The 24,706-nt window shown below is 36.1% G+C and overlaps 1 protein-coding gene and 1 non-coding gene across 6 annotated transcripts in view; both read left to right on the forward strand.

Annotated features, from left to right (window-relative positions):
- RUNDC3B (RUN domain containing 3B) overlaps positions 1–24,706 on the forward strand; it is a 173,122-nt gene that overhangs the window by 22,768 nt on the left and 125,648 nt on the right. For all 5 annotated transcript variants that reach the window (XM_069587703.1, XM_069587705.1, XM_069587704.1 and 2 more), the window contains exon 2: positions 2,541–2,656. In XM_069587703.1, the coding sequence (XP_069443804.1) occupies positions 2,541–2,656 (116 nt within the window). The remainder of the gene's footprint in view (positions 1–2,540; positions 2,657–24,706) is intronic.
- Positions 1,939–2,010, forward strand: TRNAS-GGA (transfer RNA serine (anticodon GGA)). The gene has a single exon. It is a non-coding gene; the product is annotated as a tRNA-Ser (tRNA).

Raw genomic sequence — 24,706 nt, forward strand, 5'->3', positions numbered from 1 at the left:
TCGTGTTCGACTGCGACCCCATGAATTGCAGCACGCCAGGCCTCCCTGTCCACCACCAATTCCCAGAGTTTACCCAAACTCATGTCCATCGAATCGGTGATGCCATCCAGCCATCTCATCCTCTGTCATCTCCTTCCCCTCCTGCCCCTAATCCCTCCCAGCATCAGGGTCTTTTCCAATGAGTCAGCTCTTCGCATTAGGTGGCCAAAGTATTGGAGTTTCAGCTTCAGCATCAGTCCTTCCAATGAACACCCAGGACTGATCTCCTTTAGGGTAGACTGGTTGGATCTCCTTGTAGTCCAAGGGACTCTCAGGAATCTTCTCCAACACCACAGTTCAAAAGCATCAGTTCTTCGGTGCTCAGCTTTCTTCACACTCACTAATATTTTAAGTTATACAATGAGAAGAAAGTAAACACTTTTCAAACTATTCTAGATAAGTTTTTTTTTTTTTTTTACAAAGAAGACACTTTAATTCTCAATATTGCTCATGTTTTAAATTACAGTGTACTAAATAATGTTTGACTATTTCTTCCATTTCCCTGTGCATTATAGCTCGCAGAGGATTTTTAATGTTTTGACAAAAATTTGTGAAGGGCAGAGAATAATTGTAATTCTTTCTATTAATTATTGTGATCACTGCATGATTTCAGTTTGTGCAGTCATTTTCATGTGCAAAGGGAGGACTGCCTGTATTTAACTCATATAAACAGATATCTTTATATTTTCCTTTATACTTACGTGTTGTATTTTTTGTCCTGGTTGAATGAGCATTGCCAGTAAGCCTAAAAACTAAGGAACAATTTGTACTCCTTTATCTCCCGTGTGTGTGTGTGCTCAGTTGCTTCAGTTGTGTCTGACTCTGCAAGCTTATGGACTGTAGCCTGCCAGGCTCCTCTGTCCATGGTATTCTGCAGGCAAGAATACTGGAGTGGGTTGCCGTGCCCTCGTCCAGGGGATCTTCGGGACCCAGGGATCAAACCTGCACCTCTTATGTCTCCTGCATTGGCAGGCAGGTTCTTTACCACTTGTGCCACCTGGGATGTCCATAGTTTACCTTTCTAAGTATTTAACAGTTCTCATCATTACTCCTTTTCCTACGCTACTGATTGTCTTTACTTAGACATTCACCCTTCATAGGGTGTGACTATAAAGTATAGTATGCTTATCAAGGGATCAGTTCAGTTCAGTTGCTTATTAGTATCCTACTCTTTGCCACCCCATGGACTGCAGGATGCCAGTTTCCCTGTTCTTTGCCATCTCCCAGAGCTTGCTCAAACTCATGTCCTTTGAGTTGGTGATGCCATCCAACCATCTCGTTCCCTGTCGTCCCCTTCTCCTCCTGCCTTTAGCCTTTCCCAGCATTGGGGTCTTGCCCAATGATACAGGGATAGCGTGAGGGAAGTGCTAGGGACAACAGAACTGCTCCAGATCCTGATTTTGATTTTGGTTCCAGGAAGGTATACATGTTAGAAATCAAGAACTTTCTTTTTTGTCTTACTGTGACATTGGCCTTTTTTGCCATTCCCTCAAAATAGGTCTTACAAATATAACAACAGGTACTTACAGAGTATATCTTTCAAGTCATTGTCCTATGTGCTAAGGAAGATATAAACACACAAAAGATATGCTTCTGCCCTGAAGGAATTTGTATTTTAATAAGATAGAAATAGACAACACAAGTAATAGCAGTAAGATAAGTTGTAAACATCTCTTAAAGGAGATACAAACAAGATGCTACTTTGAGCTAGGAATATGTACAGGATAATTCTTCATTGAGAACTTGGCATTTAAGCTGAGTCTTGGGAATGCATTGGTATTTGGCAGTCAGAGACAAAGGACATTCTGAAGAGAAGGAAAAATATAGTGTACCGTAGAGAGTTATAAGTTTTCCTGTTGTAGTTCATAAAAACTTGGGATCTATACTTCATGAAGGGCTTCCCTGGTGGCTCAGAGGTTAAAGCGTCTGCCTGGAATGCAGGAGACCCGGGTTTGATCCCTGGGTTGGGAAGATCCCCTGGAGAAGGAAATGGCAACCCAATCCAGTACTCTTGCCTGGAGAATCCCATGGAGGGAGGAGCCTGGTGGGCTACAGTCCATGGGGTCGCAAAGAGTCGGACATGACTGAGCAAATTCACTTCATACTTCATGAATACTCAAATCCTATCTTAATCAATTTTGTTCTCCAAAACTCTTAAGAGCATTTTGATTTGATGCTTAAACTCTTATAAGTTGTATTATGGCTCTGAACTTAATAATTTAGGTCATTTTGTTTATTCTGATTTTAATGGCTCTGAGGACAGTGGACTAAGTTTCTAAGTCTTAATGCAGTCAACAGATAGTAAATATATAAGTCAAAAAGGCTGATATTTCTGTAAATTTTCTGTGTTCAGAGTGAATTTGAGTAAATGGAGTTTTCAGAGCATATAATCTTTTAAAACATTTCTGTAATATTTCTCTAGATTGCTTTCCTCCCATTTTTCCTACTTGGTGAATGAATAACGTTTACTTAAAAGCAATAATAATTTTTTTTTCCCATAGGTTTTCTGTGAAGACCCTTATTGATCGGTCCTGCTTTGAGACAATTGATGATTCTTCTCCTGAATTTAACAACTTTGCAGCCATTTTGGAACAGATTCTAAGTCACCGACTGAAAGGTAATCATGCTAATCTATCATTTAGTCTTCCAACAGTTCTATTGTTAACAAGCTTGAGATTTTAGAAATTATACTATTTAGTGTGATTTAGACTGCAGCATCTTGAGAAACAAAAAACTGATTTTAGAACACCTAATCTTTTGGCTATGTCCCTGGTAAAGAATCTGTTCTTGAATTTATACCCATTTCCAGGATGCATTAAAAATGTTGAATATTAATTGCCACATACAAGAAGCAGATTCACTTTCTATATATAATTAAAATAAAAGCTTAAATTAAAAGGTAACTCATCCTCAAAGATTACTAGTTGGTATTTTAATCAGTTTACAGAGGAGCACCAGACATTGTTTGCTTAATCTTTTCTGCATTAAATTCAGAATCTTTGGAAATTTTTTAGCAGTAAATAGATTAAAAAAGAGCTATATAAAAGATATGCTGGACTTAAAAAAATCAGCAAATGTATTTATGTCAGAAACATATATATAAATCTCTTAAATTTTTAAAAAATTTTTTATTTTACTTTACAATACTGTATTGGTTTTGCCATACATTGATATGAATCTACCACAGGTGTACATGAGTTGCCAATCCTGAACCCCCCTCCCACCTCTCTCCCCATATCATCTCTCTGGGTCATCCCAGTGCACCAGCCCCAAGCGTCCTGTATCCTGTATCGAACATAGACTGGCTATTTGTTTCTTACATGATAGTATACATGTTTCAGTGCCGTTCTCCCAAATCATCCCATGCTCTCCCTCTCCCACAGAGTCCAAAAGTCTGTTCTATACATCTGAGTCTCTTTTGCTGTCTCGCATACAGGGTTATCATTACCATCTTTCTAAATTCCATATATATGTGGTAGTATACTGTATTGGTGTTTTTCCTGCAGGCTTACTTCACTCTGTATAATCGGCTTCAGTTTCATCCACCTCACTAGAACTGATTCAAATGTATTCTTTTTAATAGCTGAGTAATACTCCATTGTGTATATGTACCACAGCTTTCTTATCCATTCGTCTGCTGATGGACATCTAGGTTGTTTCCATGTCCTGGCTATTATAAACAGTGCTGCAGTGAACATTGGAGTACATGTGTCTCTTTCAGTTCTGATTTCCTCAGTGTGTATGCCCAGCAGTGGGATTGCTGGGTCATAAGGCAGTTCTCTTTCCAGTTTTTTAAGGAATCGCCACACTGTTCTCCATAGTGACTGTACTAGTTTGCATTCCCACCAACAGTGTAAGAGGGTTCCCTTTTCTCCACACCCTCTCCAGCATTTATTGCTTGTACACTTTTGGATTGCAGCCATTCTGACTGGCGTGAAATGGTATCTCATTGTGGTTTTGATTTCCATTTCTCTGATAATGAGTGATGTTGAGCATCTTTTCATGTGTTTGTTAGCCATGTGTATGTCTTCTTTGGAGAAATGTCTATTTAGTTCTTTGGCCCATTTTTTTGATTGGGTCATTTATTTTTCTGGAATTGAGCTGCATAAGTTGCTTGTATATTTTTGAGATTAGTTGTTAGTTGCTTCATTTGCTATTATTTTCTCCCATTCCGAAGGCTGTCTTTTCATCTTGCTTATAGTTTCCTTTGTTGTGCAGAAGCTTTTAATTTTAATTAGGTCCCATTTGTTTATTTTTGCTTTTATTTCCAGTATTCTGGGAGTTGGGACATAGAGGATCCTGCTGTGATTTATGTCAGAGAGTGTGTTGCCTATGTTCTCCTCTGGGAATTTTATAGTTTCTGGTCTTATGTTTAGATTTTTAATCCATTTTGAGCTTATTTTTGTGTATGTTGTTAGAAAGTGTTCTAGTTTCATTCTTTTACGAGTGGTTGACCAGTTTTCCCAGTACCACTTGTTAAAGAAATTTTTTTTTCTCCATTGTATATTCTTGCCTCCTTTGTCAAAGATAAGGTGTCCATAGGTACATGGATTGATCTCTGGGCTTTCTATTTTGTTTGACTGATCTATATTTCTGTCTTTGTGCCAGTACCATACTGTCTTGATGACTGTGGCTTTGTAGTAGAGCCTGAAGTCAGGCAGGTTGATTCCTCCAGTTCCATTCTTCTTTCTCAAGATTGCTTTGGCTATTCGAAGTTTTTTAAATTTCCATACAAATTGCGAAATTATTTGTTCTAGCTCTGTGAAAAGTACTGCTGGTAGCTTGATAGGGATTGCATTGAATCTGTAGATTGCTTTGGGTAGTATACTCATTTTCACTATATTGATTCTTCTGATCCATGAACATGGTATATTTCTCCATCTATTAGTGTCCTCTTTGATTTCTTTCACCAGTGTTTTATAGTTTTCTATATATAGGTCTTTAGTTTCTTTAGGTAGATATATTCCTAAGTATTTTATTCTTTTCGTTGCAATGGTGAATGGAATTGTTTCCTTAATTTCACTTTCTGTTTTCTCATTGTTAGTGTATAGGAATGCAAGGGATTTCTGTGTGTTGATTTTATATCCTGCAACTTTACTATATCCATTGATTAGCTCTAGTAATTTTCTGGTGGAGTCTTTAGGGTTTTCTATGTAGAGGATCATGTCATCTGCAAACAGTGAGAGTTTTACTTCTTCTTTTCCAATCTGGATTCATTTCTTTTTCTGCTCTGAATGCTGTGGCCAAAACTTCCAGAAGTATGTTGAATAGTAGCAGTGAAAGTGGGCAACCTTGTCTTGTTCCTGACTTTAGGGGAAATGCTTTCAATTTTTCACCATTGAGGATAATGTTTTCCGTGGGTTTGTCATATATGGCTTTTATTATGTTGAGGTATATTCCTTCTATTCCTGCTTTGTGGAGAGTTTTTATCATAAATGGATGTTGAATTTTGTCAAGGCTTTCTCTGCACTTATTGAGATAATCATATGGCTTTTATTTTTCAATTTGTTAATGTGGTGAATTACATTGATTGATTTGCGAATGTTGAAGAATCCTTGCATCCCTGGGATAAAGCCCACTTGGTCATGGTGTATGATCTTTTTAATGTGTTGTTGGATTCTGATTGCTAGAATTTTGTTAAGGATTTTTGCATCTATGTTCATCAGTGATATTTGCCTGTAATTTTCTTTTTTGTGTCATCTTTGTCAGGTTTTGGTATTAGGGTGATGGTGGCCTCATAGAATGAGTTTGGAAGTTTCCCTTCCTCTGCAATTTTCTGGAAGAGTTTGAGTAGGATAGGTGTTAGCTCTTCTGTAAATTTTCGGTAGAATTCAGCTGTGAAGCCGTCTGGTCCTGGGCTTTTGTTTGCTGGAAGATTTCTGATTACAGTTTCAATTTCTGTGCTTGTGATAGGTCTGTTAAGATTTTCTATTTCTTCCTGGTTCAGTTTTGGAAAGTTGTACTTTTCTAAGAATTTGTCCATTTCTTCCAAGTTGTCCATTTTATTGGCATATAATTGCTGATAGTAGTCTCTTATGATCCTTTGTATTTCTGTGTTGTCTGTTGTGATCTCTCCATTTTCATTTCTAATTTTATTGATTTGATATTTCTCCCTTTGTTTCTTGATGAGTCTGGCTAATGGTTTATCAAATCTCTTAAAATTTAAGAGAAAAAAAGAAAACTGTGTTCCTTCAGACATATGATACTTTTAGATTAAAAATATACATCTGTAAAATATAGCTGATAACATCAAGAAATAGTATGTAGTATATAAATTTTAGTAGTAATAAATGATAACTTTATCACATTAATTCAGTTGACAAGTTTCACTAAAGGAAATTTGATCATTAGATGTTTTCCTTTAAGTGTTTATTATATTTATGATCTTAATGGTATAATAATTTCAAATAAGTAATGTTTTGGTGATATAATTTATGAGCATCTCAAATTTAATCTGAAAGTTAATTCTATTTTTGGCTTTTTATTGCTGAAAGCATCAAGTTTTACTATAATTGTTTAAATCAGTTGAGCAGTCCTGTAGGCTTATAATAAACAGTTGAATTTAATTAAATTTTAAATGGGTAACAAAATCTGAATTCATTCAGCCTTTTGCATCTTAAAATGGGATCTGTAAAAATCACTGGTGCTTTTCTGTTAAAGTTCATTGTTCTGTATATTTAAAGGGTATTTATTTTTCTTAGTTTTGATATTCAATATTTTCTAAATTTTCCATGTTACCCTTTATGAGAAAGTAAGTTTTTATGAAAGTAAAGTGTCTGAAAACATTTTGAAATATTTTCATAGTTACTATATTGTGTTGTTATCATTTTTTAAATTTTATGTCAATTTACAAATAATATTTTAAAACATATGAAATACAGTGGTATTTGAAGTATCTTAATGTTCCACAAAGGTTTTATCATAAGACTTCAATTCCCTTGATTTGGTATACCATTTAGCATGTAATTTGTTCACAAAATACATAAACTACAAAGAAAACAAACCACGTTGATCTCGCCATGCTGAGTGATGAGGTAGACTCACTACCATATAAGTGGCACATCTCCCTGCCATCTTCTGAATCATGCCTCAGCAAAATATACATCGTAGACCTTAGACTGACTTCTTCACCATAAATGTTATTTCTATAGAAGCCAGTGGACTGCTGTGTTGAGAATACAATTTCTAGTTATTTTATGGATAAGACTTCCACTAGAATGACAGTAAGAATGATGATTCTGAAATCTGTGAATGTTTTAAGCTTGGTAAGATTAATAATTCAAAACATGCTTTTAAAAATGTTCCTGTAGATCAACTATGGTGGTCACTGTTGTTAGTATGGATATGAATCATGAAATGATCTGTAACTTTCATGATGAGGTAGTTTATTAAAGATTCAGGTGTCAAGAAAGATTCATATAGTATTGCCCATTTTTTGCTATTCTGATATGTAACAAATTGCCTTTAATTTTTGCAAAAGTCATACAATTATTTTGATAATATAGTGTGTTCACTTAGAATTTAGTTAATGTAACAACTAATTTTTTCTATTCTTTCCTTGATAGAAGTACAAGTTTAAAATGTATAATTTCCTGGGTTTACAAGGCTTACTTGTCTATAGCTACTTTTTATTATTTTAATAAAAAGGCATTTAATTTATCAGTCTTTTTCAGAGGAAAAACAAAAACTCACTCCAGGCCCACTATAGGCTGTACTAACACAGGTAGAAAAGAGAGCTTCACTCATTCTAACAGCCCCATTATTAAAAAAAAACAAGACTTTTAAAATCACTATATTAATGTTGTCTGCAGTAATTCTGTAATAAGGTGATGATCTTACTTTTCTGGAATATAGCTGAGAACCAAGAATTGATCACAGAAGGGAAAGTTCAAAGACGCCTTAGTTCATGTCTTCACTTCAGTCGTTTTTTAACTTTTGCTCTGAAGCATAATCCTCTTCTCCAGTTAACTTCCACCTCCCCCAATAAAAGCCACTGCAGATGCTGGATATGTAAGTGGAAGGTCTTGTTGAAGCTGGGTGGGAATATCAGGCAGTTTTCCAGCTCAGCAGCAATCACACCCCGCCTCCACAGTACCACTTCAGGCAGCACCATTAATCATAGCTTTAAAATCACTAGTCTGTCTCCTACTGAAGCAATCCACCAACCGATATTTCCAGCTGGTGGACATACAGTCTTCATTTGAATACTTCTGATATCGAGGAACAAAGGAAGGTACAGCAGGCCATTATTTTGGGGGCAATTCAGATTGTTAGAAAATTCTGATATATAATATAAGAAGTCAACTTAGGTGACCGTGCTTTTCTGCCTCTTTTTAAATTGTGAGCCTAATACATATTAAAAGTGGCTATTACATAATCCTTTTTCCTTAGTTCCCCTTTTCTTTCTTCAGGTGAAGTATCTCTAGTTCTTTCAGTCTTCTGGAACCACTGTAGTCTCATTCTTCGGGTTTATCAGTGGTTTACTGGATCTTAAAATCTGGTACTCAGAGCTGACTAAAGTGCTTCAGATAGGCTAACTTCTGTGTTGGTTGGAGTTTGAGATTACAGTGACTTTCTGATTCCCACATCACACTTTTGTTTATGTTTAAGTAAAGGCCAAGCAAAATCCCAAAGCTTCTAAAAGCTTAACTGTTGCTTGTCTTATGTTTTAGATTCTCTAAATCAGTTACCCAACTCTAGGTCAAGAAAGTATTATTTTCCTAATCATCCTCTTCATTTATTTAAAAAAAAATTATTTATTTGACTGTACCAGGTCTTAGCTGCCATATGAAAGTGTGAAAGTGTTAGTTGCTTAGTCATGCCTGACTCTTTGTGACCCACCAGAGTCCTCTGTCCGTGGGATTCTCCAGGCAAGAATATTGGAGTGGGTTGCCATGCCGTCCTCTAGGGGATCTTCCCTACCCAGGGATTGAACCGAGGTCTCTGGCATTGCAGGCAGATTCTTTACCGTCTGAGTCACCAGGGAAGCCATTTGCCTTTTGCGAGATCTTTCAGCTGTGGCATGTGGGATTTTAGTTGTGGCATGGAAACTCTGAGTTGCAGCATGTGATATCTAGTTCCTTGACCAGGGGTGGACCCTGACTTCCCTGCATTGGGAGTCTTAGCCCATGGACCACCAGGAAAGTCCCCCTTATCATTAATTCTAGAGATAGATGAAGTCTACTCCATTTTAGCCAAATACTACAGAAAAACTGGCATTACCCCAACCCAGACCTGAAGAGGCTGAATGGAGAACTTAGAATTCCATCCTCATGAGAACAGAGTATCTCAGCAGCACCACAATGTGATATTAGAGAAAACCAAGCAGAGAGCTGGCAGTTCTTCCCTCTTTGCTGGTTGTGAGCCTTGTCTTCTCATCTGTTCCCATACTATATTTATAGAGAGCCTGGATTTTGATCCCCACCCAGCAGTGATGAGGTGTATTAGAGAGTTATGTCTTTGACCATCACTCAGCAGTGATGAGGCTGCTCCCAGTGCGTTGTCAGCCAGCCTGTACTCCCACCTCCACCCAAGGGTAATGAGGATTCCTCCCTGAAATGTCAGTGAAGGCTCCCAGGAAGCTTGGACCTCTCCCTCTACGTGTCAGTAATGAAGTGCAGTGCCTTCCACCCTGTGACCTTCCCCTGCTGGAGCAGTGTCACAGAAAGCCAGTTAAAACAGAAGTTTAAATAAGATCCATAGTCTCATAACACAGTCTGAACATATCCAGGTTTCATTTGAAGATGGCTTTTCGTACCAAGAACCAGGGAGATGTGTAACAAAAGGCAATAGATGTCAACACTGAGATGGTAAAAGGTGTTAGAATTACTGATACAGATCACAAATCAGTTATGATAAAAATGCTTCACTGAGCAATTACAAAGATTCTTGAAACAAGTGAAAAAACAGAAAAACACTGCAAAGAAACAGAAGATAAAAAGAAGAAACAAGTGGAAATTTTGACACAGAAAAGTACAAAACCAAAATGAAAAGTTCTATGGTTAGGCTCAGTAGGAAAGTGGAGGGGGAAGAGGAAAGAATCCGTGAACTGGAAGACAAAGCAATCAAAACTTCCTAATTGAATAAAAGAGACTCAAAATAATCTAAAATTAGAAGAGACTTAAACAGAAAGCCTCAGGGACCTGTGGGATCATAACAAAAGGTCTAAAATTCTTGCCATCAGAGTCCTTGAAGGAGAGAAAGAGGACCAAACTGAAAATTTACTCAAAGAAATAATGACTGAAATTTTCTGAAATTTGGCAAAAGATGTAAACATAGACTGAAGAAAGTTTCCTTTTGTTTTTTAGTTTTCTGTTTGTTTCCTCTGCTTTTGATTTCTCTTTTTCCTATTTCCTGTGAATTGTTTCAAAACTTTTTAGAATTCCATCTTTACTTATCGATAGTGTTTTTGAGTGTATCTCTGTGTGTGTGTGTGTGTGTGTGTGTGTGTGTGTGTATATATATGTATATATAGTAGTGGTTGCTCTAGGTATTATATATACATAACTTGTCACAGTCTGCTGGTATCATCATTTTCCAATCTGAAGCTTAAAAACTTTACCTTTCTTCATGAACATTACTTTCCCCTATTTATAAATTATTTTTAGCTATTTCCTGTACATACATTTAGAACCACATTAGACAGTGTTACAGTTTTTCTTTCTACCATCAAATGTAATTGAGAAAATTCAAGAGGAGAAAGCAAGTCTGTTTTTCAGGTTACAAAGGGACTTAATTGCTGTGTCATTTCTTGAGTTCCAAGGTCCCTAGTCAGTCTTTTTTTTTAAAAAAAAATCTCCACCTTCAGAATCTCTTAGCTTTGTTTTATATATAATGTTAGGGTTTAGGGTTGTATTTAGCAGAAAGAGAGAGCATCTACTTTATCTTTCTGGAACCAGTAGTCTTTAATTTTTTTAATGTGAATAATTGCATCAGTAGTTTTTCTAATGGTTATTCATCCATATATCCTTGGGAACAATCTAATTTGGACCTCGTGTATTATTTTAATATGCTTCATAAGATTTAGGGTTTTTTTTTTCTTTTTGGCTCTACTGATTCTCGGTTGCTGTGCAGGCTTTTCTCCAGGTGTGGCAAGCAGGAGCTATTATTTAGTTGTGGTGCGTGGGCTTTTCGTTGCAGTGGCTTCTCGTGTTGGGCTCCAGGGTGCAGGCTTCAGTAGTTGTGGCACGTGGGCTCAGTAGCTGTGGCTCCTGGCCTCTGGAGCACAAGCTCAGTAGTTGTGGCGCACAGGTTTAGTTGCTCTGCGGCATGTGGAATCTTCGCAGACCAGGGATTGAACCTGTGTCTCCTGCATTTTACCACTGAGTCACCAGGGAAGCCCGAATGGTAAGTTTTGATTCTGAGTTTATGAGCAAAATTTATCATTTTTCTGTTTGGTACTTGGTACTTTTTTTGTTGTTGTTATCAAGATTATATACACCTCGTTAAATAAATGAAGGTGTTTTATCTTTTATTGTTCTTTGTAAGAATTTCCCATAATCTTAAAAAAATCTATTAGGGAGAATTTGCCAGTAAAAACTCTAAGTTGAGTGGGGCAGGGACAAGACAGTGTGCATATGCAAATACAGTTTAATGGCTAATTTACTTGCTTAATGCTTATCAGTCTATTTAGGTTGTTGATTTATATATTCTTTTCTACAGTTGTCAGTTTCCTCTATATCCTCTTAATTATTTAACCTCTAGCTAGTTGCCATTTTTCCTTTCATTGTGACACACTTAAAATAGATGAATTCAACTGAATAGTTTAAAAAAAGTCAAAGCTCACAGAAGAGATCTAAAGATAAGTCACATGTTCATCCTTACGGCATTGTTAAAAGCTAAGATTCTGCTTTTCAAAAAAACCTGTCTTCTTTGTTTACCAGCCATCCGCCTTGTCTGAAGGATATGGTATACAGTTGTTCCTAGATATCCTTGGAGGATTGGTTCTGAGGACCTCCTGGATACCAAAATCTGCAGATGACCAAGTCCCTCGTATAAAATGGCATAGTATTTACATATAACCTACATACACCCTCCTGTGTAGTTTGAATTGTCTGTAGATTACTTAAAATGCCTAATACAGTGTAAATGCTATACAGGTAGTTGTCAGCACCTGGTGAATTCAAATTTTGCTTTTTGGAAGTTTCTGGAATTAAATTTTTTTTTTCCTCATCCATGGTTGGTTGAATCCGTGGATACAGAGGGCCACCTGCATTTAATTCAGGTTGCTGTTAAAGAATAAGCAAAAGCTCTGTTAGTGACTACCTGGTATTATTTTCTACACAGATGTCCCCTTTTATACCACCAATATTGATCATTAGTTTTTTTCTCTTTTTTTCATGAGCACTATTGCCAGAAGTTTGTTAATTTTATTAGTCTTTCAAATAGACTAATAAATAACTTTGTTTTTGGCTTAGTTGATTTTTAACCTTCTCTCCATGTAGCTTCTTTGGCTACATTTAGAAGTTTGGATATGTTTTCTTTTCACTAATATTCATTTTCAAGTAATTTTTGCTTTTTATTATTTCTTCTTTAGCATCTGTGTTATTTGGAAGTTTATTTTTAATGTTTCTGAAAATAGCTTTTACATTTCACTTTTATTTTTGAAATATATAAGATTTGCTTAATGGCTTAGTATATGATTAGTTTCAATAAATGTTCTATTATTAGTTTTAATAAATGTTCTATATTGAGAAGAATTTGTATTCTCCAATTCTTGATTATGTTTTTCAAATACTTGAGTCACATTTTTGTCAGTTTGATCTATTAATAATAGAAGTTTTAAAGTATTATTCTGATGAATTTCTTAAGTTATTCTTATAGATATGTCTATTTTTGCTTTCTGTATTTTGAGTCTATTTTGATGCATTCAGTTTTAAGGTTTTTATAGAGTCTCTTATTTTCTGTTTATTTTTCATTTTTGGCCCCTTAAGGGTTTCTGTGAATTTTTTTCCCATGTGTTTGCCATTTGAAAGTGTATTTATTATATTTTATCTAGTATTTCTACTTTTGTGTTGGGAGGAGAGAAGATTTTCCTTAGTTTCTGCTTTCCATTCCAAGGATAAATTTTTGCTGTCTCTAGAGTTCCAAACTTTTGTCTTCTTTTCTTCTTTGAAAGTTATTCTTACCCTTTGTTGTTGATTTGAGTGAGCAGTTAAATTTAATGGTTACAGTGTGTGATGTTGTGATGTAAACAAGTCTGGCACTGATAGTATTAACTAGTTCCTTTTAGATAGTTTCTATTGTCATGTAATTAAAAAATACCCAGATCTCTAGGAGAGTCAAAAATGGCAAGACTTCCTCTGTTGGCAGGGATCAAGAAAAAACTTCTGAAAGAGATTTCATTTGAGATGTCTAGGTCAAGATGCAGGCATTTGAATATCAGGAATAAATCATAGGTAGCATGGAGAGAGGAAATGAGTTATGTCCAGGAAATGCTGAGGAGTTCCTTTTGCTTTACCCAGATAAATTCTGTATGTAGAAGGGCAAAATAAGGGTAGAAAGGTAAGTTGGGATTGCTTTTTGAACCACTTTGAATTACATGAAGTTTAAAGTTGGACAAAATAGTGTAAGAAGTTATTCAAAGTGTTTCAGAAGAATATATCAGAATCAAAACATTAATCTGGAAACAATATCTAGACACTTTGGGAGTTAGGAGAGCTTAGCGGTAGGGAGTCAGAAATGTTTGTTAAGATAAGTCTGATTGAAAGGTAATGAGAGTCTGAACTGGATGGCAGAGGGAACTGAAATGAAAACACAGAGGTACTGTGCAAGCAGAATGTATGGGACTGGAGAATTCACTGGTGGTCCAGTGGTCAGGACATCGTGCTTTAATTGCCACCATCCTGGGTTTAATCCCTGGTTGGGGAACTAAGATCCCACAAGCCATGTGTCATGGTAGGAGAAAAAAGGTATACATATCTATAGAACTGGAGCGTTGCTTATGTGTAGTAAAGAGATTGGAGAATTGGAAAGATGGTTTTGAATAAAAGATGAATAAGAATCAGTGGTGCCAGAGAACTCAGCTCAGTACTCTGTAATGACCTATACGGGAAAAGAATCTAAAAGAGTGTGGCCATGTGTATAACTGATTAACTTTGCTGTACAAACAGAAACTAACACAACATTGTAAATCAACTATATGCCAATAAAACTTCTTAAAAATGAAAAATACTCAGATGTGTGTGTACATATATATGGATATTATATCACATATAATAATATATAATCACTGTTATTTAATAAATTCATATTTAGGTAATACAGTATATCATATATTATGTATATATTTTTAAGTTTAGATTCCCCCTTTTTCCGAGTTTCCCCGTTTTTTACACATAATTTCATCCATTTGTATCCTGTAGCCCTGGCTTTTAAATACTTTTTTGTTCCTGTAGTTACAAAGTTTATTTTCTATTTGACAGTGAAGTCTGTTCTGGGTATTACTCATTGAAACGATTAAGGGCATTATTTCATTCTTTTTTATGACTGAGCAATATTTCATTGTATATGTACCACGCCGTCTTTATCCATTCCTCTGTCAGTGGATATTAGGCTGCTTCCATGTCTTGGCCATTGTAAACAGTGCTGCAGTGAACACTGGGCTGCATGTATCTTCTGGGAGTATGGTTTTCTCCAGATTTGTGGGAAAAAGTGGAATTGCTGGATCATATGGTAGTTCTATATTTAATTCTTTTAAGGAACCTCCATAGTGTTCTCCATAATAGTTGTACCAGTTTATGCTCCTGCCAACAGCGCAGGAGGGTTCCTTTTTCTCCACACCCTCTCCAACATTATTATTTGTATGCTTTTTGTTATTGGCCATTCTGACTGGTATGAGGTTATCATTGTAGTTTTGATTTGAATTTCTCTAATAATTAGTGATATTGAGGATCTTTTCCTGTGCTTTTGGCCATCTGTAGGTCCTCTTTGGAGAAATGTCTCTAGATCTTCCTCCTATTTTTCGGTTGTTTATTTTTTTATATTGAGCTGCATGAGCTGTTTGTGTATTTTGGAGATTAATCCCTTGTTGGCCTCTTTGTTTGCAAATATTTTCTCCCATTTTGTGAAAATGGTTTTCATTTTGTTTATGCTTTCTTCTGTTGTGCAAAAACTGTTAAGTTTAAATGGGTCCCATTTGTTAATTTTTGTTTTTATTGCTTTAGGAGGTGGATCCAAAAAAGATATTGTTGCAGTTTATGTTATAGTGTTCTGCCTGTTTTCCTCTAAGAGTTTTATAGTGTCTGGATCTTATATTTAGGTATTTGACCCATTTTGAGTTTATTTTTATGTATGATGTTAAAGAATATTCTAGTTTTATTATTTTACATGCTGCCTAGTTTACCCAGTACCAGTTATTAGAGATTGTCTTTTCTCCATGATTTTATTCTTGACTCTTTTGTCTTATTAGTTGACCATGGTGCATAGGTTTATCTCTGCACTTTCTGTTGGGTTCCATTAATCTATCTGTTTCTGTGCCAGTCCCATACTGTTTTGATGACCAAATACTTTGTAGTATAGTCTGAAGTCAGGGAGCTTGATTCCTCCAGCTCTAATTTTCTTTCTCAAGATTGTTTTGGCTATTGAGGGTCTTTTGTATTTCCATACAAATTGAAAACGTTTTTTGTTCTAGTTCTGTGAAAAAATATAACTGGTAATTTGATATGAATTACATTGAATGTCTAGATTGCTTTGGGTAGTATAATTATTTTGACAGTATTTTCATTCTTCCAATCCAAGGACATGGTGTATCTTCTGTCTGCTTGTCATCTTTGATTTCTCTCATTAGTGTTTCATAGTTTTATGACTAGAGGTCTTTTGCCTCCTTACGTAGATTTATTCCTAGGTATTTTATTCTTTCAGATGTGACAGTAAATGGGATTGTTTTTCTTTCTGCTCTTTCATTGTTAGTATATAGGAATGTAAGAGATTTTGCTTACTAATTTTGTGCCCTGCAACTTTACCAAATTCACTGATGAGCTCTAGTAGTTTGGTGGTGTCTTTAGGGTTTTCTGTGTATACTATCACATCATCTATAGACAGTGACATTTTACTTCTTCTTTCCCAATTTGGATTCCTTTTATCTCATTTTCTTCCTTGATTGCCATGGCTAGGATATCCAAAATGATGTTGAATAAAAGTGGTGAGAGTAAACATCCTTTGTCTTGTTCCTGATCTTTGAGGAAATGCTTTTATTTTTTCACCATTGAGAATGATGTTACCTGTGTGTTTGTTATATATGACCTTTGTTGAAGTAGATTCCCTCTGTACTCACTCTAGAGAGTTTTTTTTTTTTTTAACATAAATGGGTGTTGAGTTCTGCTAAAAGTTTTTTTCTGCATCTATTGAGATGATCATATGGTTTTTATTTTTCAGTTTGCTAATGGGGTGTATCACATTGATTGATTTGCATATACTGAAGAATCCTTATTTCCCTAGGGTAAATCCCACTTGATCACGGTGTATGATCCTTTTAATGTATTGTTGGATTTGGTTTGCTAGTACTTCGTTGAGAAGTTTTGCATCTATGGTCATTAGTGATAATTGGCCTGTAGTTTTCTTTTTTGTGGTATCTTTGTTGGGGTTTTGGTATCAGGGTGATGATGACCTCTTACAATGAGCTTAGGAGTGTTCTTTTCTCAGCAGTTTTTGGGATGAGTTTCAGAAGAATATTGCTATTGTTGCTTTATCTGATTTCCATTTGTATGGAATACCTTTTTCTGTCCCCGCACTTTCAGTGTGGATGTGTTCTAGATCTGAAGTGGGTCTCTTGTAGATAGCATATATATGGGTCTGTTTTTGTATCCATTCAGTCAGTCTGTCTTTTGGTTGGAGCATTTAATCCATTTACATTTAAAGTAATATTCCTATTGCCATTTTCTTAATTTTGCATTTGTTTTTTGAGATCTTTTTTCTCTTCCTCTTTTTCTTGTTTTCTCTTTTGATTAAATCCCATGGACAGAGGCTCCTGGTGGGCTACAGTCCACAGGGTCACAAGAATTGAACATGACTTAGCAACTAAACCACCACCACTTGTAAATTATGTATTGCTTCTCCCTTGTTACCTTTAGTTTTTTTCTCTGTGTTTAATTTTTTCAGTTTGATTAATATGTCTTGGCATGTTCCTCCTTGCCTTTATACTATATGGGACTCTCTGTACTTTCCCGGACTTGAGTCAGTGTTTCCTTTCTTATATTAGGGAATTTTTCAGCTATAATCCCGAAAAATATTTTTCTCAGGTCCTTTCTGTCTTCTCTTTCAGGGACCCCTATAATGTAAATGGTGTGTTTAATGTCCCAGATATCTCAAAGGTTAAGTTTTACATTGTAATCATTAATCAGTGACTATAAAAATAATAAGAGATCTAGAAAAAAATCTAACAGCTAAATAAAAATGGAATGCTGAAAATATTCAAATTACCCAAAAGAAGGCAGGGGGAAAAAAAAGGTCAAGAGAAAGCAGTCAACTGGTAGAACTAACTCCAATTGCATTATTAATTGCATTAAATATAAATGACCTAGACACACCAATTAAAAGAGATCATTTGGGGGAAAAAACTCAACATATAAAATTAAAAAAACTGTGCTATAATAATACAGATAGTTTAAAAGTAAAAGATATTCCATGCAGAAACTAATTGAAGGAAAGTTGGAGTGACTGCATTAATATCAGATAATGTGAATTCCAGAACAATGAAAATTGATGTGATTGAATGTGGATATTTACATAATAAAAAGAGAGTCTGTTTGTCCAGAAGACATAAAAAATCCTAAGATACATACATTTAACATAGCTTCAAAAAGCAAAAGCTGATGGACCTGACCAGAGAATTAAAGATAGAAAAATCTACAGGTAGGGACTTCCCTGCTGGTGCGATGGTTAAGACTCCATACTCCCATTGCAGGGCATGGGTTTGATCCCTGGTCAGGAAAGTAAGGTCTCACATGCCTCACAGTGTGGCCAAAAAAGAGGGAGAGAGAGAGAGAAATCTGCAGTTGTACTTATCAACTACAGTGTCCCTCTGTGGATGCTCAGTTGTTCATTTGTGTTTGACTCTATATGACCCCATGGACTGTAGCCCGCCAGGCTCCTCTGTCTGTGGAATTCTACAGGCAAGAATACTGGGTTGGGTTGCATTTCCTACTCCAGGGGATCTTTCCGACCCAGGGGCTGAAACTTCATCTCTTGAGTCTCCTGCTTTGGCAGGTGGATTCTTTACCAACTGTACCATCTGGGAAGCCCCATCAACTACAGCACTCTGTAATAACCAGTAGGTCAGATAGACAGAATATCAATAATATAGAAGATCTGAACAGCATAACATAACAGCAATAATGTAAAACAGCATAAAAATATTACAGCACATAAAAAATAGAACAGCATGTAGAAATATTATAACAGCAATAATATAGAAGATCTGAACCAACTGACTTAATTGACATTTATAAAACACTCCACCCAACAGCAGTAGGTTGTATGTTCTTTTCAAGGGCAAATGGAACATTCAAAAAGATCTTATTCTGAGCCATAACACAAACCTTAACAAATTTAAAAGAATTAAATTCATACAAAGTATGTTCTCTGACTCTAACAAAGTTAAACTAGAAATTAAGAACAGAAGCATCTGAAAAATCATCAACTATTTTTGAATTAAAAAAAAAATCATAAGTAATTCATATTTCAAAGAGGAAGTCTCAGGGAAAATTAGAAAGTATTTTGAACTGAATGAAAAATTAAATGCATCATACCATTTATGGAATGAAGTTAAAGCAGTGTTAGGCATTAAATAAGGAAGCTTGTATTAGAAAAGAAGAAAGGTTTAAAGCCAATAATTCAAGATTCCACCTGAAGGAACTAAAAAAACAAGAGAAAATTAAACCCAAAGCAAATGGAAAGATCAAAACAATAAAGATAAAGGCAGAAATTAATGAAATTAAAAACCTAAAAATAAGAAATAAAACCGATCACATGAAAGGCTAGTTGTTTTAAAACATTAATACATTTTAATTTTATTAACTCTTGGTCCAGAGTGAACAAGAAAAAGAGAAGATGTAAACTACCAATATCAGGAGTGAAAGTGGGCATATCATTATAGATCCTACATTCAAAGGATAAGTAAATACTATGAACCACTCTTAAAATAAATTTGACAGCATGGGTGAAATGGATCAATTTCTTCAAAGTCTTGTTAAATCCTAACAAGACTTAATAGAGAAATGGATAACTTGCCTAGTCCTGCATCTATTAAAGAGATTGAATAAGTAGTTGAAAACCTTCCAACAAATGAAACAAATGGTCTCTTTTATAAGGGCCCTAACCCCATTCATGAGGGCTTATGATGTGATAACCTCCCCAAAGCCCCACTTTCAAACACCATCACACTGGGGATTAGGTTTCATTGTTGGAGAGACAGAAACATTCAGTGTGTAGCCGGGATCTACAGAAGTCTACAGCAGGGTAGTGCTGCTTAGCCTTAGGATTAGTGACATTTTGGACCTAATACTTCCTCTAAAACTCAACATTGTTAAGATGTCAGTTCTCTCTACATTGACAGTAGATCCAGTGTCCTCTCAAAATGTTAGCAGGCTTTTTTGGTAGATAATTAAACTGACTCTGTAAATGACTAGACTAGGTAACTAGAATAGGCAAAACAGTTTCACAAGGGAAGAACAAAGTTAGACGCTCAGTCTCTGATTTTGAAAACTTTCAGGAAATAGTGATAAAGGGTGTGTTATTGGTAATTACAATTTCAATTAAATATTAAAGTAAAATAAATATTAGGACTTTCCTGTAGCTCAAATGGTAAAGAAACTGCCTGCCATTCAGGAGACCTGGATTCAATCCCTGGATCAGGAAGATCCTCTGGAGAACGGAATGGCAGTCCACTCCAGTATTCTTGCTTGGAGAATCCCATAGACAGAGAAGCCTGGAGGGCTACAGTTCATGGGGTGGCAAAGAGTTGGACAGGACTGAGCGTCTAACACTTACTTATACTTACTGGTAAAAGCTTTTATATATACATAAATACATAAGTTGCTATGTCGTGTCCGACTCTGCGATTCCATGAACTGGCTCCTCTGTGCATCAGATTTCCCAAGGCAAGAATTTTGGAGTGGGTTGCTATTCCCTTCTCAGGGGATCGTCACAACCTAGTGATTGAACCTGGGTCCCTGGCTTGGCAGACAGATTGTTGCCACTGAGCCACCTGGGAAGTAGAATGGAGTAGAATCCAGAAATAGAGGCACAAAGATATGGTTGATTGGTTTTTTACTAAGATGAAAAGGCATTCACTGGTGAATTGATCATCTTTTTGAACAAATGGTGCTAGAACAACAGGATTCAGCTCAGTTCAGTCACTCAGTTGGGTCTGACTCTTTGCCACCCTATGGACTGGAGCACGCCAGGCTTCCCTGTCCATCACCAACTCCAGGGTTTCTGGCTCTAGATGAGTGATCACACCATCGTGGTTATCTGGGTTATGAAGACTTTTTTTGTATAGCTGTTTTGTGTATTCTTGACACCTCTTCTTAATATCTTCTGCTTCTGTTAGGTCCATATCATTTCTGTCCTTTATTGTTCCCATGTTTACATGAAATTTTCCCTTGGTATCTCTGATTTTCTTGAGATCTCTAGTCTTTCCCATTCTGTTGTTTTCCTCTGTTTCTTTGCATTGATCACTGAGGAAGGCTTTCTTATCTCTCCTTGCCATTCTTCGGAACTCTGCATTCAAATGAGTATATCTTTTCTTTTCTCCTTTGCCTTTCACTTCTTTTCTTTTCTCAGCTATTTGTAAGGCCTCCTCAGACCACCATTTTGCTTTTTTGCATTTCTTTTTCTTGGAGGTGGTCTTGATCACTGCCTCCTGTACAGTGTCACAAACCTCCATCCATAGTTCTATGTACAAAAAATGAACTTTGAGTTCTGCCTCATACCACATACAAGAATTAATTCAAAATGGATCATAGACTAAATGTAAAAACATAAAAACCATTAAAAACATAAAACATCTTGTTTAATTAGGCAAACAGATTTTAGGTAAAACAACCGAAGTGTAATCTGTGAAGCAACAATAATGACATGTAGACCTCAGCAAAATTGCTAACTTTTGTCCTCCAAAAGACATTTTTAAGAGAATAACACAAACTGTAGGCTGGGAGAAAATAGTTGCTAATCACATATTTGAGAAAGGGCTTATATCCAAAATATGCTAAGAACTATGAAAATTAATAATATTAAAACATCTAACCCAATTTAATAATGGGCAAAAGATTTGAACAGACCCTTCACCAATGAAAATATGCAAAAGGCATGTAACACACATGAAAACATGTTCAGTATCATTAGTTACTTGGGAAGTACAATTAAAACCACAGGCACTGCTGAACTCTATACCCATTTCTAGTAGGGATGTGGGGAAGTTGAAATATTGATGTGTTACTGGTGGGAATGCAGAATGGTTTCCCAAAAGCTAATTCTTTACTCAAGAGAAATAAAAACTTATCTTTACACAAAGATCTGTTTATAACAGCTGTATTCATAATCACTAAAAACTAGAAACAGCTCAGATCTCCTTCATGTGATGACTAGATAAACCAACACAATCCATACAAACTGAGAAAAAAAGGGAAAAAACATTTTCTCTGTACACAACAACCTTTATGAATGTCAGATGTATTATGCTAAGTGAGAGAAGTGAGACTTGGAAGGTCAGATACTGTATGCTTCCATTTGTATGACATTCTAGAAAAGACCAGACTGTCATGTCAGAGAAGAGGTTCAGTGATTATCAGGGATTAGTGACTAGAGATGTTGATGTTCATACTGTCAGCATGAAGGAGTTTTTTTGGGTCATAGAACTGTTATGTATCTTGTGATCATGGTTACATGATTGCTTGCATTTAAAAATGCACAGAACTTGGCTTGCCAGGTGGTGCTAGTGGTAAAGAATGCACCTGCCAGTGCAGGAGGTGCAAGAGATGCAGGTTCGATCCTGGAGTAGGAATTGGCACCCCACCCAGTATTCTTGCCTAGAAAATTCCATGGGCAAAGGAGCCTGGCAGGCTACAGTCCATGAGGTCACAAGCAGTCGGACACAACCAAGAGACTGGGCACTCTGAATACCAACAGCAAACTTATTGTACATCAAAATATATATTTATAACTTCCTCTAGTTCTGTCAGTTCCCATTAAAACATTTTAAAATGGCAAAGATCCCACTCTTTCATTGTAATACTTAAAATTACCATTCCTTGATTCTTGGTTACCTTAGGAAATTGAGTAAGTTTCCTAACATAGTAGAAAGAAACCCCAAGGAAGATAGCCGTCACCCCTTCACATTTTTTGTGGCTAAATATAACTATTGTTCCTCTGCTTTGGCAACAAGTCATAGTGTGAGTTCCCTGTACTTTTGCTGGAGCACATGCTTTAAACTTGACATTGCACATATGCCTTCCTCTTTTTTCTTTTTTCCCCTAATCTTCACACACACACACACACACACACACACACACACACATATGCACACGCACACGCACACCCTATTTATACCATTCATTCTTTTATTTAACAGTCCATCTAGATCCTCTGCTACCTTATGGGATACAAGGATTAATAAGACATGCTTTCACATGAAGTCAGTTCTGGAGGGCAAAGGGAAGGTACATTAACAAACAGTGATATAGATTAGTATGGTTGAGTCATAGTAGAAGTATTAACGAGCGTGATGTAGCACAGAAGAGTGAATAATCCTTTCTGCCTTCTTGGGTCAGAGAGGGATCCATACAAGAAAAACATAAAACAGCCTCAAATAAAAATTTAAATTCATTTAAAAAATGTCATCTGTGACTTTGAGTGTAGTAGTGTATTGTAGACCGGACAGTTTAAGAAAAATATGAAATTTAGCAGTAAAGTGGTCAGAAACAATATTGAAAAAACATCTTGCAAACTTCAACTAGGTGATATGTAGGTGGGATATAGTGGTGAATTTTGTAAAGTTTATATGAAAAATAGCTGATTAAAATGAAAAAGCTCTGAGTATCATAGAAGACTAAACCCTATCAATTAGTAATATACTACTAATTAAAGAAAACAGGAACAAATATAGTGAGATACTATTGATATATCAAATGGCCAAATATAATGATACTATTGATGTATCAAATTTCCTATGAATTAATCTGCTAATTAAACTTCCTAACTTTGGGGTTGGTGACTCAGATTTTGCCTCAGTTCTCGACATTGTTCTCTAGTTACACTATGCGCAGAGAATCCTCTTTCTGCTTTTAAATTGCTGTGCTCTAGCCTTATTGTTCTTCTCCTTTTTCTTGAGTAACCACACACTGCTGTCATAGAACACTATTGCACATCTCCATCTGAATGGTTAATTCCCCATCTTTTTTTAAAAACTGTTCATTGAAGTGTAAACCCTTCCAACATATTTTAAATTAGAACTCACCTCATCTCCTTTCACCTGAAGCATTCCTGACCTCTTTGCCCTGTCCTGCTTATTTTCTAAAGTCTTAACTTCTGACATATGTGATTTACTCATTATGATTATGTATTTTTTTGCTTAAAAATTTTTTAATACATTTATTTTAATTGGAGGCTAATTACTTTACAATATTGTAGTGATTTTGCCATACATTGACATGAATCTGCCACGGGTGTACATGTGTTCCCCATACTGAACCCCCCTCCTGAGAGAGTATGTTATACAAAACTGTATTTCAGGTTATTAGGTGTTTTATGATTAAAGGGATTCTGAAAGAGAAAGCAAAGCTATGATAAAAGTATTAGAATAGAGTCAAACAAAATTGGCTGTTAGCTTTGACTCCACCTATTATAAATTCTGTGACCTTGGGCAAATTACTAAACACCTCTGATTAACTAAAAGTAAGGGATTTTTTTTTTTGTAACCTTTTTGTTCTTGTTGTTTTCTTAAAATATAAATGTATTTATTTTAATTGGAGGCTAATTACTTTACAACATTGTATTGGTTTTGCCATACATCAGCATGAACCTGCCATGAGTGTACATGTGTTCCCCATCCTGAACACCCCTCCCTCCTCCCTCCCCATACCATCCCTCTGGGACATCCCAGTGCATCAGCCCCAAGCATCCTGTATCATGCATCGAACCTGGACTGGCGATTTGTTTCACATATGATATTATACCTGTTTCAATGCCATTTTCCCAATCATCTCACCCTCACCCTCTCCCACAGAGCCCAAAAGACTGTTCTATGCATCTGTGTCTCTTTTGCTGTCTCGCATACAGGGTTCTGGTTACCATCTTTCTAAATTCCATATATATGCGTTAATATACTGTATTTGTGTTTTTCCTGCTTGCTTACTTCACTCTGTATAATCAGCTTCAGTTTCATCCACCTCATTAGAACTGATTCGAATGTATTCTTTTTAATGGCTGAGTAATACTCCATAGTGTATATGTACCACAGCTTTCTTATCCATTCATCTGCTGATGGACATCTAGGTTGCTTCCATGTCCTGGCTGTTATAAACAGTGCTGTGGTGAACATTGGGGTACACGTGTCTCTTTCCATTCTGGTTTCCTTGGTGTGTATGCACAGCAGTGGGATTGTTGGGTCGTATGGCAGTTCTATTTCCAGTTTTTTAAGGAATCTCCACACTGTTCTCCATAGTGGCTGTAC

The sequence above is a fragment of the Ovis canadensis genome, chromosome 4 (genome assembly GCF_042477335.2).
Source record: "Ovis canadensis isolate MfBH-ARS-UI-01 breed Bighorn chromosome 4, ARS-UI_OviCan_v2, whole genome shotgun sequence".
Classification (NCBI taxonomy): domain Eukaryota; kingdom Metazoa; phylum Chordata; class Mammalia; order Artiodactyla; family Bovidae; genus Ovis; species Ovis canadensis.